The sequence below is a fragment of the Carassius carassius genome, chromosome 9 (assembly GCF_963082965.1).
Source record: "Carassius carassius chromosome 9, fCarCar2.1, whole genome shotgun sequence".
In the NCBI taxonomy this organism is placed as follows: Eukaryota; Metazoa; Chordata; class Actinopteri; order Cypriniformes; family Cyprinidae; genus Carassius; species Carassius carassius.
This window is the reverse complement of record NC_081763.1, coordinates 11,227,130-11,255,099: the sequence shown is the minus strand read 5'-3', so window position 1 is coordinate 11,255,099 and position 27,970 is coordinate 11,227,130. Positions and strand designations below refer to the sequence as shown.

Here is a 27,970-nt window from a genome sequence, read left to right as displayed (position 1 = left end):
GGGGAGTGGAGAAATATTGAAAATATTAAAATACTGGAAATTTACATAAGTGACGTTCTATAAGACGGAATCTTGACACAATAGCATCACTATACCTAACACAGGAAATACAGCAACACTTTTGCAAAAAGTAAAACATCCAATAACAGTAAACATGAGTAATCAGAAAACATTGAGCAAGTGGGAGAAAAAACATCACCTACCTCATTCATTTATTAATCAACTCATTACACCGATACCAAGAAATAAACGGTACTTTTTTTAAATGACAAAGCAATGTGAAAATAAAAAAGTAAAGTATGTTCAAATAGATATATATATAAAAAACTGATTACAAGATAGTACAAATTCTGTAGATCTTTTTAAGGCTTTTATTACAGTCCTGGCCAAAAGTTTTGAGAATTACATAAATATTGGAAATTGGAAAAGTTGCTGCTTAAGTTTTTATAATAGCAATTTGCATATACTCCAGAATGTTATGAAGAGTGATCAGATGAATTGCATAGTCCTTCTTTGCCATGAAAATTAATCCCAAAAAAACCTTTCCACTGCATTTCATTGCTGTCATTAAAGGACCTGCTGAGATCATTTCAGTAATCGTCTTGTTAACTCAGGTGAGAATGTTGACGAGCACAAGGCTGGAGATCATTATGTCAGGCTGATTGGGTTAGAATGGCAGACTTGACATGTTAAAAGGAGGGTGATGCTTGAAATCATTGTTCTTCCATTGTTAACCATGGTGACCTGCAAAGAAACGCGTGCAGCCATCATTGCGTTGCATAAAAATGGCTTCACAGGCAAGGATATTGTGGCTACTAAGATTGCACCTAAATCAACAATTTATAGGATCATCAAGAACTTCAAGGAAAGAGGTTCAATTCTTGTAAAGAAGGCTTCAGGGTGTCCAAGAAAGTCCAGCAAGCGCCAGGATCGTCTCCTAAAGAGGATTCAGCTGCGGGATCGGAGTGCCACCAGTGCAGAGCTTGCTCAGGAATGGCAGCAGGCAGGTGTGAGCGCATCTGTACGCACAGTGAGGCCAAGACTTTTGGAAGATGGCCTGGTGTCAAGAAGGGCAGCAAAGAAGCCACTTCTCTCCAAAAAAACATCAGGGACAGATTGATCTTCTGCAGAAAGTATAGTGAATGGACTGCTGAGGACTGGGGCAAAGTCATATTCTCCGATGAAGCCCCTTTCCGATTGTTTGGGGCATCTGGAAAAAGGATTGTTTGGAGAAGAAAAGGTGAGCGCTACCATCAGTCCTGTGTCATGCCAACAGTAAAGCATCCTGACACCATTCATGTGTGGGGTTGCTTCTCATCCAAGGGAGTGGGCTCACTCACAATTCTGCCCAAAAACACAGCCATGAATAAAGAATGGTACCAAAACACCCTCCAACAGCAACTTCTTCCAACAATCCAACAACAGTTTGGTGAAGAACAATGCATTTTCCAGCACGATGGAGCACCGTGCCATAAGGCAAAAGTGATAACTAAGTGGTTCGGGGACCAGAATGTTGAAACTTTGGGTCCATGGCCTGGAAACTCCCCAGATCTTAATCCCATTGAGAACTTGTGGTCAATCCTCAAGAGGCTGGTGGACAAACAAAAACCCACTAATTCTGACAAACTCCAAGAAGTTATTATGAAAGAATGGGTTGCTATCAGTCAGGATTTGGCCCAGAAGTTGATTGAGAGCATGCCCAGATGAATTGCAGAGGTCCTGAAAAAGAAGGGCCAACACCGCAAATTCTGACTCTTTGCATAAATGTCATGTAATTGTTGATAAAAGCCTTTGAAACGTATGAAGTGCTTGTAATTATATTTCAGTACATCACAGAAACAACTGAATCAAAGATCTAAAAGCAGTTTAGCAGCAAACTTTTTGAAAAATAATATTTTTGTAATTCTCAAAACTTTTGGCCACGACTGTACATACACAAAACCAGATTTTATTCAGGATAAACAGAGGGACAGAAAGCAATAGTTTACTGAGGTGATTACGACGGACTCAAAAGGTCAGAAGTCATTATCTGATCTACAAAGGTTATTGTCAAAGCACATCACGTAGACCAGGCCCTTTCTAATCACAGACATCAGAATAAGCCAAGAATATGCTCTCCACACACATGCACACAGAACTGGGTCACTGTGCCCTCGTAATCAGCTTCACAGCTCCCTATTGGCCAAATCCAGAGCAAACCTCACAGCTTATCTGGCCAATGAGAGCAGCTCCTGTTGTGCAGCACCTGAGGCCACGGATAACTGGTTCAGAAAGTGGAGTCATGCTCCAAGTGTCAAGTGGAGTATGTCAGAACAACCACAGGAAGAAAAAAAAGACTGTAAATTTGATCTCTTGTTTCATAACAAGCCGGGGGGTGGCCAGAGGCCAACGTGATAGCAGCTTTTCGTGTCTGAGATTGAATTATACAACACTTCAGAAGGGAACAATGATTCTAAACAACTGTTGTGTAGTTAAAAAAAGGGGTATTAAATATACAGGCAGCAGAGGAATAAACTTGAGTCTCCAGATATAGTCTAAATCGTTACCTAACCTGTTATGTCAGACCATAGTGGATGGAAAGATATGCATGTGGGGCTCTTCACAGGAAGTGCTGCCCTCTAGTGTGGAAAAACAAGAGCTGAAAGAGGGAGTGAAAACCGGGTGTCATTTAATACATTTTAGATTCATTTTATTTACCTTTTTGATTTTTAAATAGACACAAACAGGAAATTTAAACTACACTCTAGAGAGATGTGATGGGACCTGTATTTACTGAGGTGAACAATGCACAGCTCTTTGCTACTTGAAAACATACAGTATGAGACTTAAATTGAAATGCATTTTTTTTTTTTTTTTTTTACAATCCTTTGGCATGGGTTATTTATGCCAATAATAATTATATTAATAATTATGGCAGTCTGGGTTGGTTAGATAACAGACTCGCAATGCAGACATAAACATTAATTTATATGTATCAGCAATGAAACCAGAACTGTACAATGGTTTACGTGTAATATAAAAGACTTTGACTCAGGACATGACATTCATGGTGAAGTCAAACCAGAAGATCTGGGCTGAAGTAAATCTGGTGATGTCAGATGTTTGGATTGGAGGACAGAAACTCAAGCCACTCTGTCAGGACAGGATGCTGCACCGGCGGCTGAAAACAGTGATGCATGAATGAACAAACTGAATTCAGAAATGGCAGAGAAAAACATTGCAAGGATCTGAGCTGGTAACATCATGACCTCCTATAAGAGAGGATATACCAATTACTTGGCTTCGGGAACATTTTCAGAAAATGCTGGGTCACAATGCAGCATGATAAGTCTCTCAACCATGCTCACATCACATGCAAAAAGACAGATCTTTTTAACTTGGATTAAAATGCAATTCATACTTTCAATTACTTTAATGCAAATTATGTATTAAAATTAATTTTGATACTTTTGGGGCATTTTATATATATATATATATATATATGCTCACACAATTGTTCTGACATCTTAATAAAGCAATACAAAATAATAAAAATAATCATTACATGAATGTATCATTAAATGAATTAAATTCATAAAAAGAAATCACTGTTAAATAATTTGCCATAATTTTATGCTACTATTTAAAAAAAAACCTTTATAACAAGCAAAGGTTAGTTCCCTTCCCAAAAGGGTAATGATAACTGCAAATTAATAATTTCTGATATATATATATACACATATATTTATTTAACTTTTTACCTTGAAAATATACACTTGAAAAGGTTTCTGAAATTAAAAACTCACATGCATTAAATGTGTAAGAAAAATATGGTACTACTTCATACTTATTTCTTAAAACTTTAAATGTTTTTCAAAAACCTACCAGGTCAGCATTAACACATTGAGCACAATTTAGAAGAATTTTGAATATTATATTGAAGTTTGAATATGGCACAAATTTGGTGCAAAATTCAGCAAAGACATAGATATTTCCATATTTTGATGCTTTGCGTCATGACTAGTAAAAAAGAAATATGAATTAGTGAACTGTAATAAAACCTTTCCACTCTTCCTCACCTGTAGATGGGCGATATCAAGCAGATTGCCATCTTTCCTCACAGACAGGAGAGTAGCTCGGCCGTGTGAAGGGTATCCCTCCTCGACCCTCAGGTGACAAACAGTGGTCGCAGTCTTGAGGAAGATCAGAAGCTTTTCAGCAGGACACCAATCTATCGCAAACCTGACCAGACAAGCAGAAAAATGGAAATGAGATACAGGAAGTAAATTGCTTTATAGTGTAAGCCCAGTTTTCTTGCTTTATAGAACAGAATGCTGAGATCCAGTGTTGTTAAATTAAAACATTTGTCAGCAACTGAGATCTAATAAAACCAAAAAAGAAAAGACAATGGTGAACAGGTTACTTGAATGAAATGCATTACTGCAAGCTTGCATGGTGTAGTATTAAAAATAATGAATGTAGTTTTTTTTTAGCAATAAAAACAAAGCAATAAAAAAGACCATTTGGCTGACAACATTTCACAGGTTAAAGAAAAAAAACGATTTTCCATTTGAAGGCCTGAATTGTATGATGTCTTTTGGTTTTATGAACCTTCTTCTTCATCAGTAACTTGTGATGAATCTGAACTTTACTGCCATAAAATATAGAAATGATAATAAGATTAATGAGAGATATTTGTATAGACTTTAAGAAAATGTACCTGGAGTGCAGAGCCTGAATCTCAGACAGCATCTCTCCTTGACTTATGTACCGCTCCATCACCTCCACAAGGGCGGCGCTCACGTGCCTAAGACGCCCGTCCACCGCCTCCTCGACAAGACCAGCAGTGCCCTGAAACACCTGAAACACAGAAAAAGATACCTTTACAATAATGTGATCAAAGTAAATTAAAAACAGATGAGGCTAAAAAGATATATAAACAGAATATCCGTTTTTTAAATATTGGCAGCATCAGTTCAATTCAAAAGCTTGTCTAAAATTGTTTTAGAGGTTCCAAGTTTTGTTAGTGTAAATAGTGCTGTAGATTTTTTTTGCATTCTTGTCCTATTTAATTCAGCATAACAAATTAAAGTATCATCGTACTGTAAGTGAAGTGTGTGTGTGTATGCATACTACAAAGTCTTTATGTTTTATCATTTTGAAGAACCTTCTTTCTTTGGCAATTCATCACTCACTTCATGTATCACAGATCTCAGCATCACTATAGGGAAATGTATGCGGAGACACAGTACCTGAAGATGAAACTCATCGCTGGTTGTCATGGTGATGGACACACGCAGGGGTTCCAGTGATTTTTCGGCAGCACGAGGCAAGAGCTCGAGGCACAGCTCAGAGGAACTGACTGACAGCAGCCTGTACTGCATGTTTCTGTGAGTCACTGAGACCAAGGTCTGCAGCCTGAGAGACAAAGAAACATTAGAGGAAGAGAAGGGGAGCTTATTGTGTTAAATGTTTGTGCAGCAAAAACGTTTTGAATATTTGAAGTATCTTCACTTTAATCATCAACCTAACACAGTCACTATAGCCCCTTTCACACTGCACGTCGGACCCGGCATATTGCCAGAACATTGCCGGGTCGCCTTCTGTGTGAAAGCAAACATGTCCCGGGATTGATTCCGGCATTGAACCCGGGTGGGGGACCTAGTAACATTGCCGGGTTCGACCCGGGACGAGCGCCGTGTGAACAAAAGCCAGATCTAATGCAGTGTCGAAGTGATGACGCGCGTTATCGCATGACTCTTTTACCGGCTGTTTTGAAGAAAGATCAACGTTCGCGACAAAAAAATATGTGCAAACTGTAATGAATAAGAGTTCCTCACTTTCTGCGCTGACGCCGAGATCGTTTCCTTGCTTCAGTGAAAGTATAACGTGCCTAGTGTTTTCGACTCGTACATTACACGTCACGCCCTGATGTCACGTGTCGTTACGGGATCTTCACGGGTTGTGTGTGAAAGCAAGCACATATCCCGGGTAATCACTGGCAGTGTGAAAGTGCAAAATCTAGTGACCCAGGAACAATTGCCGGAACACTTTACCCGTGTATTTGCCGGAATGGCAGTGTGAAAGGGGCTTATGACTAAATTAGGGATTTATGTATCTGTCTCTCAGGTTTAGTATGCCATCTAACCTGACAAAGGTCTATGACTCCAGTCTTCAGTGTCACATGATTCTTCAGAAATTAGAAGAAACATTATCTTTTTTTTTTTTTTTTTTCAAAACAGTATTTCTGTGGAAACTGGGATTTTGGGGGGATTCTTTGATGAATCCTTAAGTTCGAATAACAGCAAAAACAGTAGCAAAAAAAAAAAAAAAAAAAAGTCTATACATACTCACCCGTCTCTTAATATTGTCCAGTCACTAATTCGAGCGTGCTGTTTTTCAAACTCATCCTTGAGCTTAGAGAGCTGCAAATCACACACATTCAGAGCGTTTTGCGCTGCCTGGAGGGAATCTTCCAACTGAAAGCTGATCTGTTTCTGTGTGAGAGAAAGGAGTAAGAATTCGAGCAAGCTGATTCTACCAGTTTGTCCCACAGCCGTTTTCTGTGAAGAAAAGTGGACACTACTGGAAGTCTAAAGTGAATGGATGGCTTACCTCAGCTCTCTGATTTCGTTTAGCTGTGATTCTCTCCTTCTCTTTGCACTCCTCTTTCTTAACAAGAATGAGATTTCATGTAAGAAAATGTATCTATATTCAGCGATCAGTGTTTTAATTCATGCGTTTAAGGCCACACAACAGCAATCTGCTTTTTATCAGATTAATCCAATGCATAAATCTTATGTGCTTGATAAAGAGCATTTTTTCCTCCTGAATTTAGTGATAAAAGTCTACCTTTATCTGCAGAGTGGACAGTAGAGTCTCCAGGGTCTTCCGTTTAGCCTGAAGCTCCTCCGTGCGAGCCTGGAGAGTGTTGATCAGCCCCTCCACCTCCTGAACTCTCTCTTGATATTCAGCTTTTAATGCCTTCCACGCAGAACGAGCTTCATTACCTGTGTGCCAACACACACTAAACAAGTCACCATCTCACCGTTTAGCAAATGAAATGCGATGAACAGTAATATACAATGATCCATGACGTGTGTGTCACCTGGGTTTCGGGGACATGGCTCTCTCAGCAGCTGATCCACTGACTCCAGACCTGCCAGCAGCTGGATCATGTCATCCACCACACACAGCTGTCTGAACGCATGCTTCTGTTTTCGCCTGCAGTCCTACGAAATCAAACACAGAGCTTAAAACAGCAATATTTAATTCATGTTTATATATATGTTTAATGTAACTAATTTTATACCACAGTTCTACAGTTATTGTTACTACAATAAAACCATGGCAATTGGGTATTAGCCAATGCAACTGAAAAATAAATAAAATTATTCGAAGGAAATAAAGTTAGTTATAGGCATAAGCTACAGTTACACATAGCAGAACACAAATTTACAATCAGATAGGGAGCCATAATTTCTCCCTCTCCGGTTTCCTGCACTTCGGTGGTGTTGCATGATTTCAGGAAGGAAGGGTCAGTCCTTTCCAGTAGCCTGAAATCAGAGAATATTATTAAGTGTTTATCAAATCGTATTTGTTCATATTTCATGCTCTTAAAAACAAGTACCATAGCACGTGAGTGTTGTATTACAATCTACAAAATATACGTATTTATGACTAAATTACTTTAATTATTAAATTAAAATGTCCTCGGTTCAGTGTGTTTTACTACAGTTAACTTAACGTTACAGCTGTGACTTAAGGTAGACGCACTTTTAGTTCGAGCGTTTAGCTTTCGCCATCCAAATAACGACTTGCCAGAGAACTAATTTGATTCTTATAGCGACGGGGCATTTTTTAACGTATAAAGTGCTATAAAAACAATTCAAATATTTCCATATGTCTTTATAATTCGATAGACAATACTCACGCTTCAATTCTCTCCGTCGCCATTTGTGTTTTGAAACTTACCGCCTAACGCTGATTGGTCAGAACTTTGACGCCTACGTCACAGATGTCCACCAATCATTGATCTATAAACGAAACATGTAGCTGTACAACTAACTAACAACATGTTAGTGTATTTAAAATATATTCACAACATTGCATAAAATTCTTTATGGTAGGCTACTTAACCTAATTAATATTTTCTATTATCAACAGGCTAATAATGTATATTTATCTATTTAAACATAGACTTATACAGGAAATAGACATTTTATGCTCACATTAATGTTTATGAGTACATCAAAAGCGTTCTCATTTAGTTTAAAGAATACAGTTAAGCAGTTGTATGTCAGTCGTTTAATACGACTAATCAATTAATAGATTTAAAAAAATGCATAGATGCAAAAAAAATAATTAAAATATGAAGCAACAGTGAACTGCTAGTTTCGAACAAACAAACAATTACTTAAATACAATACTTTTTATTATTATCTGTCCTGGTTTCATCATTCCTGATTTCTGTAATAACCCTTTAAACGTTTTTAATGAATCCTCTTCCAGAATTAAACCGGAGGGAGCAAAATTTCGTTTCCTCCTTAAAAAAAAACACTCAGGTCTTCCACCTGAAGAAAATGTAATTAGTTTTCAATGCTTCCTCATTTTTTATTTCTTTTAATGATATGTGGAGACCAGGCCTATAGTTGTCAGACTCATCATAATGGGAATCTGCCATAATAGACTTTTAGTTATACAGTAAACAATTATGACACACAAAGCAATTTATACTTCAACTTAGATATGCCAAATGCAATCAAAATGCATCCTGTTAACAATTAATTTCCTTTACATAATGTATTAATTTAGAAGATCATTTAAAATTAGATTACTTTCTGTGACCTATACAAATCTCCTTATCTTGAGAACACAGGCCTATCTTTTTCTTTTAAATCTGCTTTCACTGTAGTGTTAAAGTGTTTGAAACCAAAATACAAAACAATTTTTACAAAAATATAGTTGTGTAACTGCACTTCTGACTCAAACCCTTATATTTACTGAGATATAGTGACAACAAATCTTGGTCAAATTAGTTTACATTAATCTCATGATTATATTAAAAAAACATGATGTATTTATGTAAATAACAGCAATATTTGCATTAAAATTACATTGAATTTCTAAGGATTAAATTCACTGAAGAACACAAGCAGTCAAGATTAAAAATGGTGCACTATATAAAGCATTTTAAATCCGGATGAAATTCTTGGCCAAATGCAACAAAAAAAAACACACAAATTCAGTCCAGACACAAGACAACACCTGTTTACTCATCATTTATTGTCACATTCATATCTATGCTCTGTATTCTTTACAAGGAGTTCAAAACGATTGTGGATGAGAATCAAAGTAAATCAGGCAGGCAGAGGCTGAAAGTCCTGATAATGTCTGTGGCACCTGCTGGAAGAAGAGTGAAGGGATAAAGGTAGTCCAGTAAAGGTAGTCTCCTTCCTCTCTCATCCTCCCAAAATGTGCCCCATTTAATTCAACAGACCTTCACTCTCCTGTTGCATCATTACAGGTGAAATGAAATAATAAAAATTGAAACGATTTCAACATCATGCTGCTCTGTGCGGCCTGAAAAGATACTATTATGTTGCGGTTCACAGAGAAAGAGAGCGGATTCTATTGCAAACATAAGAGATACAATCCTATGTCATATTTAAAAAGCCATCAGAACTATAAATCAGAAAGATGAACAACTTGTAAGTTAAAAATAAAGTCAGTTTAATAATAATGAAAAAAAATTATAAAATAAAGAGACTGGATAGTGGAATTGACATATTTCCCCTCCCACATTTCCATTTCCAAATTCATCCAGAACAATTTCAAAAACGACTGAAGAAAAATCATCTTTGGAAGTAAAAGACTCCTATGCACTACAGTATATGGAGATGCTGCTACCCAGTTGCTCAAGTCATTTATTATTATTATTATTGATTCATTAAGCTTAACGTTTTCAAAATTAACTTTTTGTGTCCTTTTTAGTTTTATGATCTATTCTATATCGATTTATATTTATTCTGAGAGGTAGATCAACAAAAGAAATGAAAAACACATGGTTACAGGAGTCGTGCCTTTTGATTCAGGCCGTTAAGTGATAAGATGGGACTACAGGTGGAGGACAGAATATTAGTAGAAGCTCTATTTTGTTGCTGACTGAAATCGAGTTTCACCGGAAAGGAAAGAAGGTGAAACTGTTTTCAAGACCAGTGAGAAAAGGGCTTCTAAATGGGGAGGGTTGTACTTGGGGGTCAAGGCTGCATGGCATGGAGGTAGTGTGGTGCCATCGAAAAGGGAAAGGACACAGAGGAAATAGCGCAACAGGCACAGTCGTGTGTTTCATCTACATAGGTATCATTATTCACTCTACAAATGCTGGCCTGGTTACGTTTGTGCCATTAGTTTCATAATAGTCAGGTCTTATTGTGCGTTCAGTCTGTATTTATGAGTTGGGAAGTTGTAATTACGACGTCATGTGTGTTCAAGTCACTTTGATGGGTGGAAAGATTCTTTTACTTCCATATATGATGTATAAAGAATGCACATGTTTTTATTAAATTCATGCTGTAATCGTAATTGTACAATACTACTTTATTTTGTGCATGCGATCCATTGTGCCTGCAATATTTTCCTCAAGGACGCCCCCGGACTTTTTAGGGCTTAGAGGAGTTTGTTTCTTCATCGGAACAGATTTGGAAAAATTTAGCATTGCGTCATTGCTCACCTCTGCAGTGAATGGGTGCCGTCAGAATGAGAGTTAAAAAAAAAGCATCACAATAACAAGTAATCCACAAAGTAAAGCAATATTATGGATAAAAGGCTTGCATTTCACAACAGTTTGAAGTTAAAAAACATCTTGATGGGTATAATCTTAAAAACACGCAGCTTCTCACTTCAAAAGACTGTAACTGTTGGACTGGAGTCTTGTGGATTACTTGTGGATTGTTGTAATGTTTTCATCAGCTGTTTAAACTCTCATTCTGACGGAACCCGTTGACTGCAGAGGATCCATTGGTGAGTAACTGATGTAATGCTGAATTTCTCCAAATCTGTTCCAATGAAGAAACAACCTCATCTACATCTTGGAAGGCCAATAAAGAGTTTCCCACAACTTTGCGGTGGCATTCATGTGCATTCAACCCATAAATCTTTCCGACATGACTTGAATGCACCATAAGTCACAACGTAGGGAGAAACTTTAACTTAACTGTGTGCACTAACAGAATTTCACAGGCTTTTCAACGGTCCTCCTCCCGTGCAAACCATCACCAAACACATCCATTTCCTGTCCTGCCACCTTGCCCCGCAAAAGAGTCCCAGCTCTAAGCTGGAGTAGTATTCTATCCAAACGTCTACAGAAATGAAGAGCTAAAAATAAATTAAAACTCAAAAGTCAAATGTAACATGCACTTTCGCTCTCATCTGCTTGATAAAAACAATCTTATGGCTAAGTCTTGAGGTAGCGTTCCTAGTTATGTGAGGTTTGATTCGTCATTTGTAGCACCCAAATGTCTTCCTTAAGGAGAGGCCAGAAACTATCACGGTGAGATACAACAGTGGCATGCAACGTCCATATGATGATCACACCCAACTAAACTGCGCTTCAACCTGTGATCTATCACTGCAATGCAACTTTTCCCAGTGGACACTTAACAGTCCGTGCGACCAGCGAAAGCAATTCGCTTGACTCGTCACAGAATTGCATAAGTAAACAACATACTATCTCTTTTCTGAGCTCAAGTATGCTATACGGTTCTACGGTTTGTCCAAGCCCTCGCCACCGACAACGTGTGGAGGACCTTGAAATAAAAAGGAGAGAAGAAAACACTTCCAAGTGCCAAACAGGAGGCCGACTCGCAGTACTCAGGGAACTGTGTATCTACATGAGCACTGCATCCGTTCCTGACTGCGAACAGTCTTAATTAGTTCCTTTTTCCTGGAGTATAACAACAAAACGAACCCCAGTTTGGCACAGGTATTACGTGAAGAATGAATCATTTGTTAGTATTTCAAATGAACTAGTAGCAGTGTAAGAGGTGTCTGTGCATAAAGAACTCTGATCATGAAACCTAGCTATAATCCAAACTAAATGAAGACAATTTGAAAAAACGAATGAGGAAAAATAAATCTTAAAGAAATTCAATATCAGACGACTGAACTGAACAGAGGAAACGGTCACAAACGAGGCCAGCGTGAGAGAGGGCGCTCAGCTCCAGAAATGAAACCACAGGTCGCTCGACCAAGTCTCTTTTGAATCGGATAATAACACAAAACCAGAATGAGCGGATGAAGGGAGCGAGTGGTGGAAGGGGGTGAAAGGTAAGAACATGTGGGGAAAAAGAGGAAGGGGACAAATGTGGCTTTTAAAATCTTTACACGATGTCCACCTGTCCATTGAAACGGTCCAGGGCATCTCCCTCTCATCTCTTCCACCTTTCACCCAAAGAAAATTAATAATAAAAGAGACAAAATAACTAAAAATGCAATTACAATAATATATCTACTACTTTTTTTTTGTCACAACACTATGTTAGTTCTTGGAGATCTGCTGTTATGCTATTATTTCTCGCTCACATATTTTTTTGTATTTTATTGATGAAACAGTTCGCAACCAGATGTCATGTCCAAATAAAGCTTGCTGTCAAAAAAAAAAAAAAATTAAAACATAAAATAAAAAGGCTGCTGCAGTCTGAACAGAGCAGAAGTGTGTGAGTGTGTCTACGGGCTGGAACAGGACAGACGCTTCTGTCCCGCCAGAAAAGCAGTTTGTATTGTGTCTCAATGGAGAGGAGTCATTGACGAGTTCAGTCCTCAAGCACAAAACAGAAGACTGCCATCTATTGTGAAAAAGGGAAGCTTACACAAAAACTAAATAAAAGACCATGAGCAGTTAAAGCACATGAACATGCTAGAAAACCCTTTGTCTGAATGAAACCCGAAAAGGATGTGGTCTGGCAGTGTCCATCCATCTTTAACGCCTAAAAGTCTTTCCATCCTTTATCCAATTAGTATTTTATTCTGAAAAAAAAAAGAATAATACAAAAAGCTTTTTAATCTGATTGTTCCGTAAAACAAATTATTTACAGGTTTCAATTCGAGAGATGTGAATGTTGTTATTTGAATTTACTTTATATTTTTTGGCTTCCGTTTTTGCAAAGGTACCTTTTATGTTCTCAGTCAGTTTTTTTTTTAATTGAGTGTTTTTTTATGTTCCTGCCTTTTTAAAACACCCAAAGCACTTCCCCAACATAAAGATTTAACACTTTAACTCATTTAGAAAACACACTCGCGCACACTTGCTCAAGGACAATGGGGAAGGACGAGACTCAATCCCAAAAAAAAAAAAAAAAATACAGGAGAGAGATGTCGAATGGTTCACATTCAGTGTCTTGGGGCTGTAGATTGTCATCATGCTTTCTTTTTTTTTTCAAGCATGGCGAGTAAGTCAAGCCCTTTCAAGCAAGTCATCCAATGATGTCAAAATCCATCAGTGCAGAATGATTAACATCACACCACAGGTGCAAAAATAAATGGCACAAGTTAGAAAAAGAAGCCATTTTTAGATTTCTATGATCAGCTTGTATGACAAACAAACGCATATGCGTCAGATTTAAAATCCCGTGGTATGGCAACGTTCATTATGCTCCTGTCAGAGATGGTATGACCCGTCCTACGTCCCATTGAACAGTGATTTCAAGTGCGACTCTTCAAGGACCCCAGGTGAGAGAGACCACCTAAACAATTCAGAATTTTTCCTGGGAGTCCTTCTGAGCTCAGGTGAGGAAAAACACCCTCAATTACACTCACGCATACACTCATACCCAAAAAGAAAAAGTCAAATACTTCTTCCTTAAAAAAATAAAATATTCAAGACTATCAGCTTTTATATAAAAACACCAGCAAGCAAGCCAAAAAAAAAAAAAAAAAAACGGAAAGAAGAAATTAGGAATACTGAGGTAACAATACCCTGAGGTAGTTTTTTTTTAATCTTAATTTCATTTGATCTAATCTGTTCTAGGATCAGTGAGCAAGGCCAGGACTCTGGCAACCTCAACGGCAAATGTCAAACAAAGTGGGGGAGAGAGAGAGCACAGAAACCATTTTGTGGTCAGCTGTTTTTGACCTTTGACCTAAAGGCAGACTTGTTCCCTGTCACTTCAAACCTGGCGTTCAGGCTGACTCTCCTCACTTGATTCTGTCTCTGCATATTTATACAGCATATTTATTCTCAGGAAAACACAGAACAATGTGTTCCTTTTCAGTGTCTGCCTGCTCTAATGCAATGAGGGGCCAGGTTAACTCACATATCATATATATATAATATATATAAAATATGCCGTTTGGGTGTGAGCAGCGCTGCAGCGATCGATCATCGGCGGCGTGGTTTAGGCAGAACTGATGATCATCGGCGGCGTTGACAGAACTGATGGGTCTCCGCACATCAAAGCTGAGCCACTGCAATACAACTGCAGAGGTCACCTTTAGCCCACACGCTTACTGAACTCTCACCGCACGTCCCGCCGGACAAATGGCACGCAGCCTAAAGGGAAGCTGAAGGAAAAACACCACAACCCTCTTAAGCCAGGTACTCGATTGTCGATGGTTAAACGTGCAGCATTAGTCATGAAGATTATATTTACAACCTCATTTGTTTCATTTTTTTTTCATCTCGTCACCCCCAACAGTTCAGCGCGGGGGTCTTCATGAGCAGTGTTAACAACTTTGGCCCCTCCCCTCGTCTCTGATAGGCAAGGAGAAGTCACTTGATTAGTGACCCCGCCCTCCATAAATTTTGATGGATTCTCTGCTCTCTCTTTCCCGACTCTACCTCACTGCATTTCATTAATAATACCTCTGAATAAACATTTCTATACATATATCTCTATCTTCAAAAATAATAAAATAATAAAAAATAAAAAAAAGGAATTTTTTTTTAAGTGACTGCTGATGGCTGAGAGTCCCATGAAGCTCGAATCCTTTATGAATACACACTTTTGAGGGACCTTCATTACACCCTATTCCCTATGTTAACAGCTCTCACCAGAGGGTGCTCCGTTTTGACAGACCTCCTCAGCATCCTCAGTCACTCCACCTGGCCTGGCATCTGGTCTCTGTTTTCTAGTTATCTCTCTTTAAAAACAAAAAAAAAACTTTTTTTTCTTGTTCATTTTCACTAAACTTGCTTCCTCGCCCTCTCACAGGCATCTTTTTTTTGTCTTTTTAATACACTCTCATTTTGCTGCTCATTTGTCCCTGTCTACCGCTGGGTCTGTGTGTCACTCTCTCTCTCTCTCTCTCTCTCTCTCTCTCTCAGTCAGTCCGCTCGTTTGTCCTCCCATTTGTCTGTCCGTCTGACTGGGTAGTGGCCCCGGCCTCTCACTTCCTCCTGGGTTCTTGTGCCAGTTCCTGAGGGGTCCCCGGCTCAGACATGCCCTGCGGATGGGACCCCTGCGAACCTCCTGTACCTCCTTTCTGCTGCTGCTTGACTTGTGTCAAAATGTCCCTGATCTTCCTCTGTGCCAACTAAAGAGGAGACAAAAAAATAAAAACAGTATATTAGCATTTTTTGCTCTGCCAGTTTATTTGAATGTTTTAGCCAAATGAAAATGTCAACCAAACTCTTTAGGTGTCCACTCCTAACAAAACGCAGTATATTTGTGGGACTGACCTGACTTGCGTAAAAGTGGCCGATGATTTTGACGATGACCTGGTCGTGTTCATCAGGGGTCTGCTCTCGGGGAACCACTACTTCAGCAGCGGTGAGGTTCTGCAGCTCATTCACCTGTGATGGGTCGTTTAATACAGATCAATTCAATCAGCAGCATAGTCCTGATCAGCACATTCCATTCATTTGTTTATCATCATACATGCATACATACACTCATATACACACATATTCATATATATATATATATATATATATATATACATACACACACACTGTATAGGTTTAGTTTTTATTTTCAGCTAATGCTTATTTTACTGTAAGTAACACTTTTTTATGGTTTTAGTTTAGTAATCAGCAATTAAAACATTTTAACAGATGACTAGAAAAGGTAACGCATATTGAGCTTGGTAAATAAAGTGTACTATTTGCTACTTCCAATAATAGGAAAACAAATAACTTCAGAAAATGTGTATTGATATATCAACTGGCCTGGCATAGTATATCAAATAACTAAAAATGATTTAAAGCCATAATAAATAATTATGGCTGATACCCATACTGTCACTGATATATATAATGCACACCTAATAAGTGTTTCTGTGATAATCTCTTTAACATTTAAACAAAGTAACTTTAAACACACTCTTTCTTTAAGTCATCAAACATTTTTCAGCAATATGTTAATGATGTGCGACTTACGGTTTTCCCGCCTTTTCCGATGACCCTCCCTGCTGCCGCAGCTGCTACTTTGATGTGTGTCTCCAGCTTCACTTCCTCTTTGGGGCCAAAGAAGTTCTCCTCCTTCAGCTTACCATATATTCTGCCCTGAGCCTAAAGCACACAGGGTTTCTTAAATGACTTGGGTCTTCCTGACAGCATATTCCTCTCAAATATTTTCTGAAATTAGTTTGCAAAACATGCATTCAAGCAAACCTTGAACTGGGCCTCAGGTGGTCCTGTAACAATGACCATGCGCATTTTTGAGTCTGGAGCCTCTGCTGGTGCAATCTGAGGAAAAATGCATCCGAGAGTCATCTTGACACAACTATGAACTTCAGAAAAAGAGAGCATGAACCTTAATATTTTACCTGACATATCAACACAATATCTGCTTTGAGATTATCTGTGTAATCATTATTTTAACAGTAATACCACCCAAAGGAGAAAATGTTCATGTTGTTTTAAACCTGTAAGATTGACTTTCATCCATGGAACACATAAGGAGATATTTAACACAATCAATGCTTTCTGAAGGATCATGTGACACTGGAGACTGGAGTAATGAATGATGCTGAAAATACAGCTTTGCATCACAGATCATTTAAAGTTTTTGTAATTTTGTAATTTAAAAAAATAAATAAAATAAAATTATTATTTGTTTACCAAACGAAAACATTGCAACAGGTTTGGAAAGACAATGAACGATAAGTAAATAAAAGAATTTCAATTTTTGGGTGAACTCTCTCTTTTAAAAGTAAATACTCTTTTTTTTTTTTTTTAGTGTTGGAAACCAAACAGATTACCCACGATGCATTTTTATAAAGGTTACCTTAATAGAAGCTCCAGCAAAACGGCTCAGCTGCTTGATATGCTGTCCTTTCTTGCCAATAAGGGCTCCTACGGCTTGAGCTGGGATGTACACGTGGACGGTCTCCTGTTCAGAGGCCTGTGGGGGAGGCACAAAAATATGAATAACTGCTTAGAGCGTCCCACCACACCATACGGTGAATGCCACAAAAGAGAATTGCGATAACTGACCATAATAGGGTAAAGATGCCACAGAGGTCTAGTATATGTGACATCAATATCTATGATTTTTTTTACAATTATGAATAGTGACAAAGTTGGTCATACCCCCATAGGGCCATAGGGGGGACCGGGCACAGAGTTTCCGAGGGCAGGAGGCGGCATGGCAGAGGATGGCGGGAAGAGGCCGATTGCTCCCAGGTTTAGTCCAGGGATCAGGTGAGTCTGTTGCTGGATGAAGCCGGAATAGATTTTCAGATTAGGATTAAAAACTCATGTTTATTGGCCCCAACAAAGTATTCTCTATTTTTGTGTTCCTACACATTTTTCTCTCTTCCACAAACTCACATTCATGGCAGCGACGTCATTGTCATACGCCTCCCGCACTTTCTTCATGATTTCCTGTTCTGCCAGGCAGCACGCTTCGATCGAGCCCTTCACCGTGATCGTCCTCTCTGGGTTATAAAGAGTCAGATCCTGCAGTCTGCATGAAGAGACATTCAGAAAAAACTAAATCATGTTAAGAACATTCTAGAAAATGATGCATCTGGTTTACATTTGTGTTTGTGTTTTCTTTTCTTACGGTGAAATTGTGATCTTGGTATCAGTGTCTTGCTCCACTTTCTTCAGGTTGCGTCCCTCTTTGCCAATCAAACGGCCAACAAAGTTGTTGTGAGCAAGAACTTTCAGAGGCACCTCATCGGCACTACCATAAGTAAACAATATCTGTTAATACTGATCTGAGGACAGACATGACCCAACTATGACCTCTCAATGAACTGAAGGTTGAAAGAAACGTAATCGAAAGTTTGGGCTAAGAAAGATTTTCTGCAGTGATCCACTCACTGTTTTCTATTGTCTTCTTGCATTATCAGCACATGCTTTGACACAATCTGTATTGTATAAAGTGCTATATAAATAAAGCTGACTTGACCTGAAGTCGTTGCCACTCACGTTTTGGTGTCCTTGGCCTCCTGGATCATGATTTCCAGGATCATGCGGCAGGCAGCTGAACAGCCCTCTGGGGTTGAATGGATACTTATGGGCTTTTCAGCGGCACCTGCATTCTCTTTACGATGCACATCGATCCTGAGGGATGAGAGGAGAAGAGAAAAGAGGGCGGCATCGTAAAGGTTATGCAACAAACAGTGTAAAATATACAAAAGGCACAAGGAAAATCCAAACAATCAGTCAAAAAAAAAAAAAAAATTAATAATTTGAATCACTCACTTGCTCTGAGTTTGCTTGGTGATGTTACGGATGGTGGCGCCCTCCTTGCCGATAATGGCCCCTACGTACTGCGTGGGCACCAGCAGCCTGAGCGGGATGTCAGTGTGCTGGTGTTTGCTGGGGATTCCAGAACCAGGAGACATCTGGCGGGAATGTCCTCGTGGACCGTATCCGGCACGACGGCCGTTGTCTGGGCCTCGCTGAGAGTCGACATCAGAGTTTTCGTCGGGGATGTATGAAACACGCAGGGCGTGGTTATCAAACTGGTATCCGTTGAGCTTCTGGATTGCCCTTTTTAGACGAAAAGCATGAATGATATGCATGAATGCAAGAGGGTTTGACAGTATCTTGGGATGGTGTGGATGAATGCTGACTGCTCTAAAAGGCTTAAACCATATGGATGTCACAGTTCAACAGAAGCGGTTTGCTTTAATGGTTACATTACAAATAAATCCAATGAAGAATCCAGACTCACCGATATACAGTACAGACCAAAAGTTTGGACACACCTTCTCATTCAAAGATTTTTTTTATTTTAATGACTATGAAAATTGTAGAGTCACACTGAAGGCATCAAGGGCTATTTGACCAAGAAGGAGAGTGATGGGGCGCTGCGCCAGATGACCTGGCCTCCACAGTCACCGGACCTGAACCCAATCGAGATGGTTTAGGGGTGAGCTGGACCGCAGACAGAAGGCAAAAGGGCCAACAAGTGCTAAGCATCTCTCGGGGAACTCCTTCAAGACTGTTGGAAGACCATTTCAGGTGACTACCTCTTGAAGCTCATCAAGAGAATGCCAAGAGTGTGCAAAGCAGTAATCAAAGCAAAAGGTGGCTACTTTGAAGAACGTAGAATATGACATATTTTCAGTTTTTTCACACTTTTTTGTTATGTATATAATTCCATGTATAATTCCACATGTGTTAATTCATAGTTTTGATGCCTTCAGTGTGAATCTACAATTTTCATAGTCATGAAAATAAAGAAAACTCTTTGAATGAGAAGGTGTGTCCAAACTTTTGGTCTGTACTGTATATATTTAGCTAACCTGAATAAAGCTTGCAAAGCAGCTGAATCACCAGCAGGTGTCAGCCGCAAACAAGGAAAAACCGTAATGAGAGGATGCATGCTACTTTGACAGAAAGACAAGTGATTTTGAAGCTGAAATGTGCAATTCTTAGGTTAAAATACTTTATTTTTAACACAGCTTAATATGCACAAACAGCCTTTTGTAGATTTATTTTTTACCTAAAAATTGTATACACAGTGGCACTTTTAAAACATTGAGAAACCAGACCAACCCAACAGGAGAGGAGCTGTTTGACCGAACAATGGAAGACAAGGGAAATCTATTTGACAAAAGTCAGTATTTTTCCAATTCCATCTGGTGACACCAGTCACCAAATGACACTTCAGCTTTAAATTGAAGGTTTCAGGGAAAAGTTCACTCACTGTCGAGCCTGCTCCCGTGTCCCATACGTGACGTTCACAACTGCAGTCTCACTGTCTGTATTCACTACGGGAAAAAATAAGAGCAGAGAAAGAGTGTAAATAACTACAACTTCTGAATCTCTGCTGATGCTGTTAAAGCACTGGCAACATCTCCAGGTATTCAGTATGATTTCTAAACATAGATTTTGGACATAAGTAATACAAATTGCTGTATTATTTCATTAGTATTACATAATTCATAACATAAATGGCACTAAAAACAATTTACCTTGTTCACAGTTCTCAACAGTTCCATACTGGGCAAGCATACTATCAAGAACCTACAATCGATAAAAGAGAGTGAAAGAAGAGTAGATTGTGACTTTACTTAAAATTGTAGCAGCCAACAATGCACCTGCTGACTGAATTAGTTTCACACAAGAGTTATAGAATTAAGGGCCACGAGCGTATAGTTCATTTAATGAAGTTACCCAGGATGCTCTCTTCAAAAATGAGTTTAAACAATGTCATTCTGTATTACAGAAACATCGTCCTGACTCAGAATCCGGTCTTATTGGTTTAGAAACCATGCTAATTTCACTTAGGACTTCAGAACTTTCTAATCTTTTGTCAAGAATTAAGATAGGAAGTTTCAGTATTGTAAAAAAAATAATAAAAAAAGTTAAAAACTCAGATTTAAACTTCTCCCAAACCAGGTGTGTATCTTGTGTATGAAAGTAGGCTTAATTTCTCCGTACAAAATGTACATCTGTCAAACTGAACTACAGCTTTCACCCATTAAAACCTGGTTGGCATCAGACTGGTTTTCGCCACCAAGGGGTCGCCTCCTTGTGGTTGATGTTGGCACAAGTAGCAGGCAGAAGTGGGGCCTGCTGGAGACGAGCCAAGAGAGACCCCGCCCCGCCAGAACAACAGTCAGCCAGTACAACAACCATCGGAGAAAACACACACTGTGCCACTCCCGCACACACACACACACACACACCCAGACGCTGTAATCTCATAATCACACACAGATCACCTAACCTGAATGACATGGATAAAACTTGGAGTTTAAATCAACACAAGGCACTGCCCTTGCCAGAACATGTAGGGAAAGCTCCAACTTTGTTACTAGTCAGATTAAACAGACGTGTTGCAGAAATTTACACCAATATAATATGTATTTATAATTTTTTCTGCTTTTTGTCAGGTTTCTTTTTGGAAAAGACATTAAATAGGATTGATTGATTTTCAAATGGAGTTTTGTTGTTGTTTTTTTGGAAGAGGCTAAAAAAAATTTTTTATATATGATTTTGAAAAGTGTCAACTTTTTAGCAACATAGTGGCAGTGAAACAGATCTGTCTGAGCATCCCATCCAGCACAGGATAATGTACATTTTAAGAATATTTCAAATATAACAAATAAAAAAATATTTTTTGAAGAGGTTGAAAAATACTTTACATTTTAAAATAGCATTTTTATTAAAATGTAATTAGTTTGTAATTAATACTGATTTTCAAAAGTAATTTTGTTGATGTTAAAATACTTCTCTACCCACCAAATATGCAAAGAGATCTAGGAGATCTTACATGTAGCTTAAATATTCAGAAGATGAGCAAAACTGTAGTACCTTAGTGGCACCATTATGTTTTTCATTAAGATTATCTCTTTGTCCAACCAATGTAAAATTTTAGCAATTTCCGTTTAGAGACCTATAAACATTTACAGCCAGGATGTTTTCTATGCCATACTTAATGTCTATGAATGGAGAAGAGTCGTCAAGTAAAAATAATTTATTAGGATTATGCTTAAATCTTTCTGAAAAAAAAACAACAACCTTAAGAGCAACCTTGGCGCTCCGGCAGAATGCTTGGTTGATGAGCATCATTGTGTTGATTGAGAGAAACTGAAAAAGTCTGAAGAAGTCACACCCAGACTCACCTCCCACTGTAGGTTTGGTGGAATGTTTCTGATCTGGAGTTTTCTGGTCCTGTAGAGGGAGAAAAAACAGAGAAATGAGGTTTAGAGAAGGCTTTCTCGTCAACTTTGCTTCATAACAAGAGCAGTCAATATATCCAATACAAAACTAACTAGCTGCAGACATCTTCAACAAAAACTGCTCTCAAGTTTACACCCACTATCACACAAAACCTAATTACACTAATGACACCTAACATCATCCAAACGCTGATTTACGCAGACAGCTATTGTTCAGAAAGGTCCTGGTCTTGTCTTTATATAAATGATGTGGAAAGGGATGCATGGAAAGGTGAAAGTCAAAGTCAGAACAGGGATAAATCCACATGAATGGTAACTTGCATCAGTGCTACTTAATTTTAACTCATCCTTTCACATGTCATAAGAACGAATGGATATAAATCAATTTTTTGAGGAAAATGTTAACACTGCAAGTTTAAACAGCTACTTTTTTTGTACTGATCAACAGGCTATCAACAGCATTCAAAACATATTTTAATGTCTGGTTTAAAACATGTCAAGTTTTTATAATATAACATTTGCATTCATTTCGATTTCACCTGATTTAAAAAAAAAAAAAATTTTTAATGCAATTTTCAAGAAGAGTTTCAGTCTGGTGTAATAACATGTTTTCCATAAACTGTTAAGGGTAAAACAGGAATCTCAACACACATTGAAACATCTTTATCATAATTTCCAAAATGTTTTTTTTTCCCAAAGTAAATTTTTCTTTATTTCCATTTTTCTTAATAATAAAAAATGAGAGTTGCACCACACAGCTCATTACAAAACCCAATTACTAATCTAAAATAAAAATGACAAAAATATTACTAAAAACTAAATTAGATGAATTGTAACTGAGAAATTAAAAGTGTGCTCATTACAAAAGAATGGTATTAAAGTCATTGCGTTTAACACATTCATGGTTTCTTTTTAATCACACTTCAAAATAAAACTGATAATGCAATGCAAGTCATTTAAGATAAAAGTATAAATGGAAACATAAACATTAGATGTGGATCAATCCAGAACTTTGACTGGACCTTAAAACCTTAAGAAGAATGATTGTAGAATAATTCAGATAATTCTAATATGACATGATTTATGTTCATAAATTAGCAGCATGTATCAATGCAAAATTGAGGACAGGATCTGTGAGGTTAGACAAAATATCTCAAAATGATCTAGAAGAAGGTATTATTTACAGGTATATTAAACTGTGCGCGTGAAGATGCCTGGGCGCATCCGTCCTGCTCGTCGTTCGTGGAAGCGAGGTGGAATGGGCAGAGGAGAAAGAGAGAGAGAGAGAGAGGGAAGACTGAATGGGTATATTGAAACTTGACATTGATGTAGTTTAATGCCAGCTGCCCTGGAAGCATCCAAAACTCATCGCCCGTAAAAGAGAGAGGGAGAAAATGAAAGAAATGCAAGTAACTAAAGCAATGTCCAAGCAATGCAAGGTTTGGGGAACAAAGGAAAAATGAGTGGATCAACTATAAAGATGCAGCATGGCATTGCTCCATCACCATAAACATGAGACCTGATAAACTACACAAAGCTGTAGCCCTCTGGAACCTCTAGAGGGCGTAGCAGCAAACTTTTGATGTGATGCATGTGTTTAGGATCAAGAAGGAAAATGGGTGCCAGGGGTCATGTGGGAGAGGCAACCCTCTTCCGGTGACTGAGAGCTGAAACCCTAAAGACCTCTGAACTCCGGAAGGTTGACGCCCACCGGTTGACAAGCTGAGAAAATGGCGCCGTTTGCCTGCTTTCAACCTCTCTTCATGCAAATGGCGGGCAAAACAGCCAATCAGAGAACAAAGAATCCTGCAAGGGTTTTTCACGCCACAAAGAAAAGCAATGGGAGCATGTCTAGGCCAAATGAAACCAATTGAAATCATACATGGTCCAATACTGAAATGGCCATGCAGATTTAGAGGCCTTGATGCACTTATTAGAGTACGTACTTTCTTTTTCATTGGCTTCCAAGATTATGCACAAATCAGGAGAAAAACAAAATGACTTCATGCATGTTTTAATTAAGTTAAGACCAGGGAAGCACCAAAAGGTACTACAAATGTTACCATAAGGCAAAGGCCAAACAAACACGATGGGTGAGACCACCAATCTGTTCGCTCTCCCGCTGATCAATCACCTCGTTCCCAAACCCATCCCCCAAGCTGACGCTTCCCCGTCCCACCCACATTCAGCTGCAACAGAGTTTTTCAGCCCAACCCCCAATGCTAAAAAAAACAACCCTTCTTGTTTGGCACCTTTGAACCAGTTTAAACCCCTCATGTCACGTCCCACCAAGTCTCTGGCCACTCTGATTGGTCAACGGCGTGGAAATGAACAATTCTGATGAAAGAGGTGAGGAGGACTGACATCGGTTTTGGTCTCTATTTTGGGGGTAGATGAAAACGAACTTAAACTTTGCATTACTCAATTTACCTGATGTGCAGCAGGCCTTACGTCCAGCCATAGCAGTGTATGATGGGATACCAACCACAGAACCAAATCTGTTGACATGCTCAAGTTCTCCAGAAAGAGTTGCATGGGGTTTCACTGCATTTTATTGGTGTGGCAAATAAAATCTATGTTTAGATTTGGCTTTAGTTAAAATGGGAATCTCAACACACGCTGAATCCCAACAAGTTCGATCACACAGCACTAAAAGACAATAAAAATGCTCATAAAAAGACCAAATAACAAGAACAGAAGAGAGTGAAAAACAAAAAAGGATTCACCCCCTACAAGGGTCAAAGGTGAGGACTGTGTAGGCAAGCAAATAGCATTAGGGGGAGGGTGTGTGTATGTTGTGAGGATTGGTATGTGGTATTGTCCTACAGGAGCAATACGGGTCAGCAGCACATTACTGAAGTTTACCCCTATCTTGAACTAGTAAATGTGAAAAAAACAAGCAAGCAGTAAAGATATGACTATATGCCCTGAGATAAGATTTACCACAGACTACAACAGGAGTTTGAAATGTGCTTTTAATAAAATAATAATAATGATAGTAGTAGATATAAATTATAATCATAAAATAATCCAAAAAGATAATTCTTTTAGTAAAGAAAAACAAACTAGCTTGAGCGTCTTGCAAAACCCTGCTCCACACACACAGCATCACATGAGCCCCCCCAAAAAACCCTTGTCTCGCCACAGTTAAGCACATTCAGTTCCTCCACACATGCATCATGCAGTCGTACTTAAACACAAATGCATACACTTTGCAGTCTAAAAGAGGGCATACTGACATATCAAACCACCGGGATCAGTGAGAATTGCTTTTTTTTTTATTAGTACTTTTATTCAGCAAGGATGCATTAAATCACAGTTTCCACAAAAATAAGAAAGAGCATTAAGAGCAGCCAATTAGCATATTACAATGGTTTCTGAAGGATCATGCACTGTAAAAAAATAATGTAATTTTATCTGTAAAATATTGTTAAAATACTATGGGAAACAAAAATGTGTTAATAGGTTATACTACATACACAGGGAAAAATGTAAAAGATCTAACTGGACATTTCATGTAAAAAAAAATTTTACAGTAAAATACTGCTAAATTACAGATTTTAGAAGTAAAACAGGCAAATCTAATTTAATTTGATTTGCAGTGAAAGAATGTAAACGGATATTCCCAGATTTCCCTGTGTGACACTTCACATTTGAAAGTATTTTGTTTATTGTAAATAACAGTTTCATACTGTAAAATGTGCGTTTTGTAAATGTGTTTACATTTTATTTTTTAAATGTCCCCCTTTATTGTATTTTTACAGAATTATTCTGGCAACCACAGCTGATTATTATTACTTATATTTTTTACACTGCAGACTTGAGTGACTTTCTGACTTCTGAAAACTCAACTTTGCTAACAAAGGAATTACATTTTAAAATATCTCTAAAAAGAACATTTTAATTTGTAAATATTAAGCTATATAATTTTTTTATATTTTATATATGCACATATTTCATTACTAATAAGTTAAAATGGGTTACACAGTCTTTTTTTAGGTAACTCTATAACTAGTTATAGAGACAGCTATAGCCAAGTAAATCCACACACACACACACACACACACACAAAAAGCAGGTGCACCACCAGCAACTTTGCTAAATATCAGGGAGACCTCCAGCACACCCAGATGCATGATGGGCTTGAAGGAATCAACAGAGCTCTCTTAATCAGATCAGATCTTTTATTCACATATTATATTAACACTGGCATATCAAAAACACAAACTCTCACACACTAGTATGTACATTGTATGCTGCCTATATCCCTTACATGCTCTAGTTTTCTAGTTTGTCTTATATGATAGTATTAATTAACATTCAAGTTGAACAGAATTGGCCGTGGTATCTAAAACTCCTTTAAAAGGATTATGAAAATTCTCAAACGATAAGCAAAACTGCTACTCCCATGCTCATGCGAGACAGACTCACAATCTAAACATTTCAACAAACAACCCCACAGTGCAGGGAACAAATGTGTCACACTGACATTCACCAGACAGACAGACTCCTACACCATCAGCACTACACAGGTGCAAGGCAACATACGTCTGTACGAAACATGCTAAAATCCACCAAACCACGTCTGCCAAAATCGAAGAAAAGACCCAAATCTGGAAGACAAATAAATGTTGTCAAGGATAATAAACGTGCTTCTCAAATCATCGCTCTCCGTTTAGTCTCAAAAGATACACTGTATTAAAAAAGCTTTACCATGCAATCTTCTTAAAAGCTTTAGACACCTTTACTTATTGTTTACAGAGTAACACTTGTTGGAGAAAAGAGCAGGAGAAATACAGGGAGCTACAATATTTTGACATACACTAGTCAGAAGAGGTTAATGTGATTTGTAGTTTACATTAACGTACATTTAGCTCAGTGTCTGATGGCGCAGTGGCATTAAATTACAGGACTTAAAACTATATAATGTAGTGATCTAACACTCATTAACCATTCAAGGCCCACCATGTGAGAGGTCCAACAGGAAACGGTGTACACAGGAAGTCAAAAATCACCCCTTAGAAGTCACAACCCTCATCGTGCAACTTCCTGTCTTGCCATTTCCACCTCAGCCAATCAGAGGTGAAGTTGATTTAGAAACGGGGGAAGGGCAGATGAACCGAAAGGGAGAGAATATGCCAGCAAGATAAAGAGTATTCACTTGTATTCATGCATCTCACACACATATATATTCACTGCTTTATGTCTTTATTTCTATGATGGGCTGGAGTGTAACTCTGCAAAGCAGCTATTACAGATACCTGAATTACAAGACTACAAAATATCAAATTAAATTTAAGTCACCAATGTTTTTGGAGCTACATAACAATAGGATAATACACATGCAACATACATTGCTAATTAAGTAGCAAATAATCAACCCATATTTCAACTGCATGTGAACATCAGAGGGATCTGAAATTAAACTGCATCCCGGATTCTTTCTAAAACATTTATGAGGCTGCAAGTCCTCCAAATGAAGCACGCGTAACTCATCATGCATTTGCTCACGCAGGTAATCGAGTCAGTTCAACCAGTGTTGCAATTTGAAGAATTTATTGTCTAAATTTCTCCAAAAAGAACTTTATTAAATATAAAAGCAAAAATCCAAAGGACTTGTGAGGCCTGTAATTTGATCTAAAAATACTATTTGTTATAACACTACTACTAAGTAAAAAAAATATTTATATTATAAATAATATAAATCCTAGCTATATTTTTTTTGTATGTTAAACGTTCCTGAAAGAAATCAAATAAATAAATAAACCACACTTTTAATGTTTTTATCATTTTCAAAGCGTTTTTTTTTAAAACATACTCTTTTACAAAATACTCCAATACAAAAATGCAAGAAAATACATGCAAAGATATAATATTTCTTTAATATAAATCAACTAGTAAAAAG

The 27,970-nt window shown here is 38.0% G+C and overlaps 2 protein-coding genes and 1 long non-coding RNA gene across 4 annotated transcripts in view; all 3 read right to left on the bottom strand.

Annotated features, from left to right (window-relative positions):
- Positions 1-70: 70 nt before the first annotated feature.
- Positions 71-7,970, bottom strand: LOC132148943 (ZW10 interactor-like). The gene is made up of 11 exons (XM_059557752.1): positions 7,913-7,970; positions 7,439-7,535; positions 7,088-7,211; positions 6,832-6,989; positions 6,595-6,651; positions 6,334-6,476; positions 5,232-5,397; positions 4,700-4,839; positions 4,059-4,221; positions 1,936-3,160; positions 71-382 (listed from the first exon to the last, which is right to left on the bottom strand). The coding sequence occupies exons 1-10, from the start codon at positions 7,933-7,935 to the stop codon at positions 3,095-3,097; spliced, it is 1,137 nt and encodes a 378-aa protein (XP_059413735.1). The 5' UTR covers positions 7,936-7,970; the 3' UTR covers positions 71-382; positions 1,936-3,094.
- A 1,275-nt stretch (positions 7,971-9,245) lies between these two features.
- On the bottom strand, positions 9,246-14,151 carry LOC132148942 (uncharacterized). Its single transcript, XR_009434986.1, has 2 exons — positions 12,389-14,151; positions 9,246-12,357 (listed from the first exon to the last, which is right to left on the bottom strand). It is a non-coding gene; the product is annotated as an uncharacterized LOC132148942 (long non-coding RNA).
- A 258-nt stretch (positions 14,152-14,409) lies between these two features.
- Positions 14,410-27,970, bottom strand: part of LOC132148941 (insulin-like growth factor 2 mRNA-binding protein 1) — a 32,322-nt gene continuing 18,761 nt past the window's right edge. Inside the window, exons 3-15 of one of the 2 annotated variants that reach the window (XM_059557751.1) lie at positions 22,009-22,057; positions 20,353-20,404; positions 20,085-20,148; positions 18,632-18,922; positions 18,356-18,490; positions 17,985-18,107; positions 17,750-17,885; positions 17,510-17,626; positions 17,205-17,321; positions 16,589-16,663; positions 16,355-16,486; positions 15,656-15,769; positions 14,410-15,510 (exon numbers count right to left, since the gene is read on the bottom strand). In XM_059557751.1, the coding sequence (XP_059413734.1) occupies positions 15,364-15,510; positions 15,656-15,769; positions 16,355-16,486; positions 16,589-16,663; positions 17,205-17,321; positions 17,510-17,626; positions 17,750-17,885; positions 17,985-18,107; positions 18,356-18,490; positions 18,632-18,922; positions 20,085-20,148; positions 20,353-20,404; positions 22,009-22,057 (1,552 nt within the window). In that variant the 3' untranslated portion in view covers positions 14,410-15,363. Of the gene's footprint in view, positions 15,511-15,655; positions 15,770-16,354; positions 16,487-16,588; positions 16,664-17,204; positions 17,322-17,509; positions 17,633-17,749; positions 17,886-17,984; positions 18,108-18,355; positions 18,491-18,631; positions 18,923-20,084; positions 20,149-20,352; positions 20,405-22,008; positions 22,058-27,970 lie in introns of both variants that reach the window. The other variant, XM_059557750.1, reaches the window with a different exon arrangement.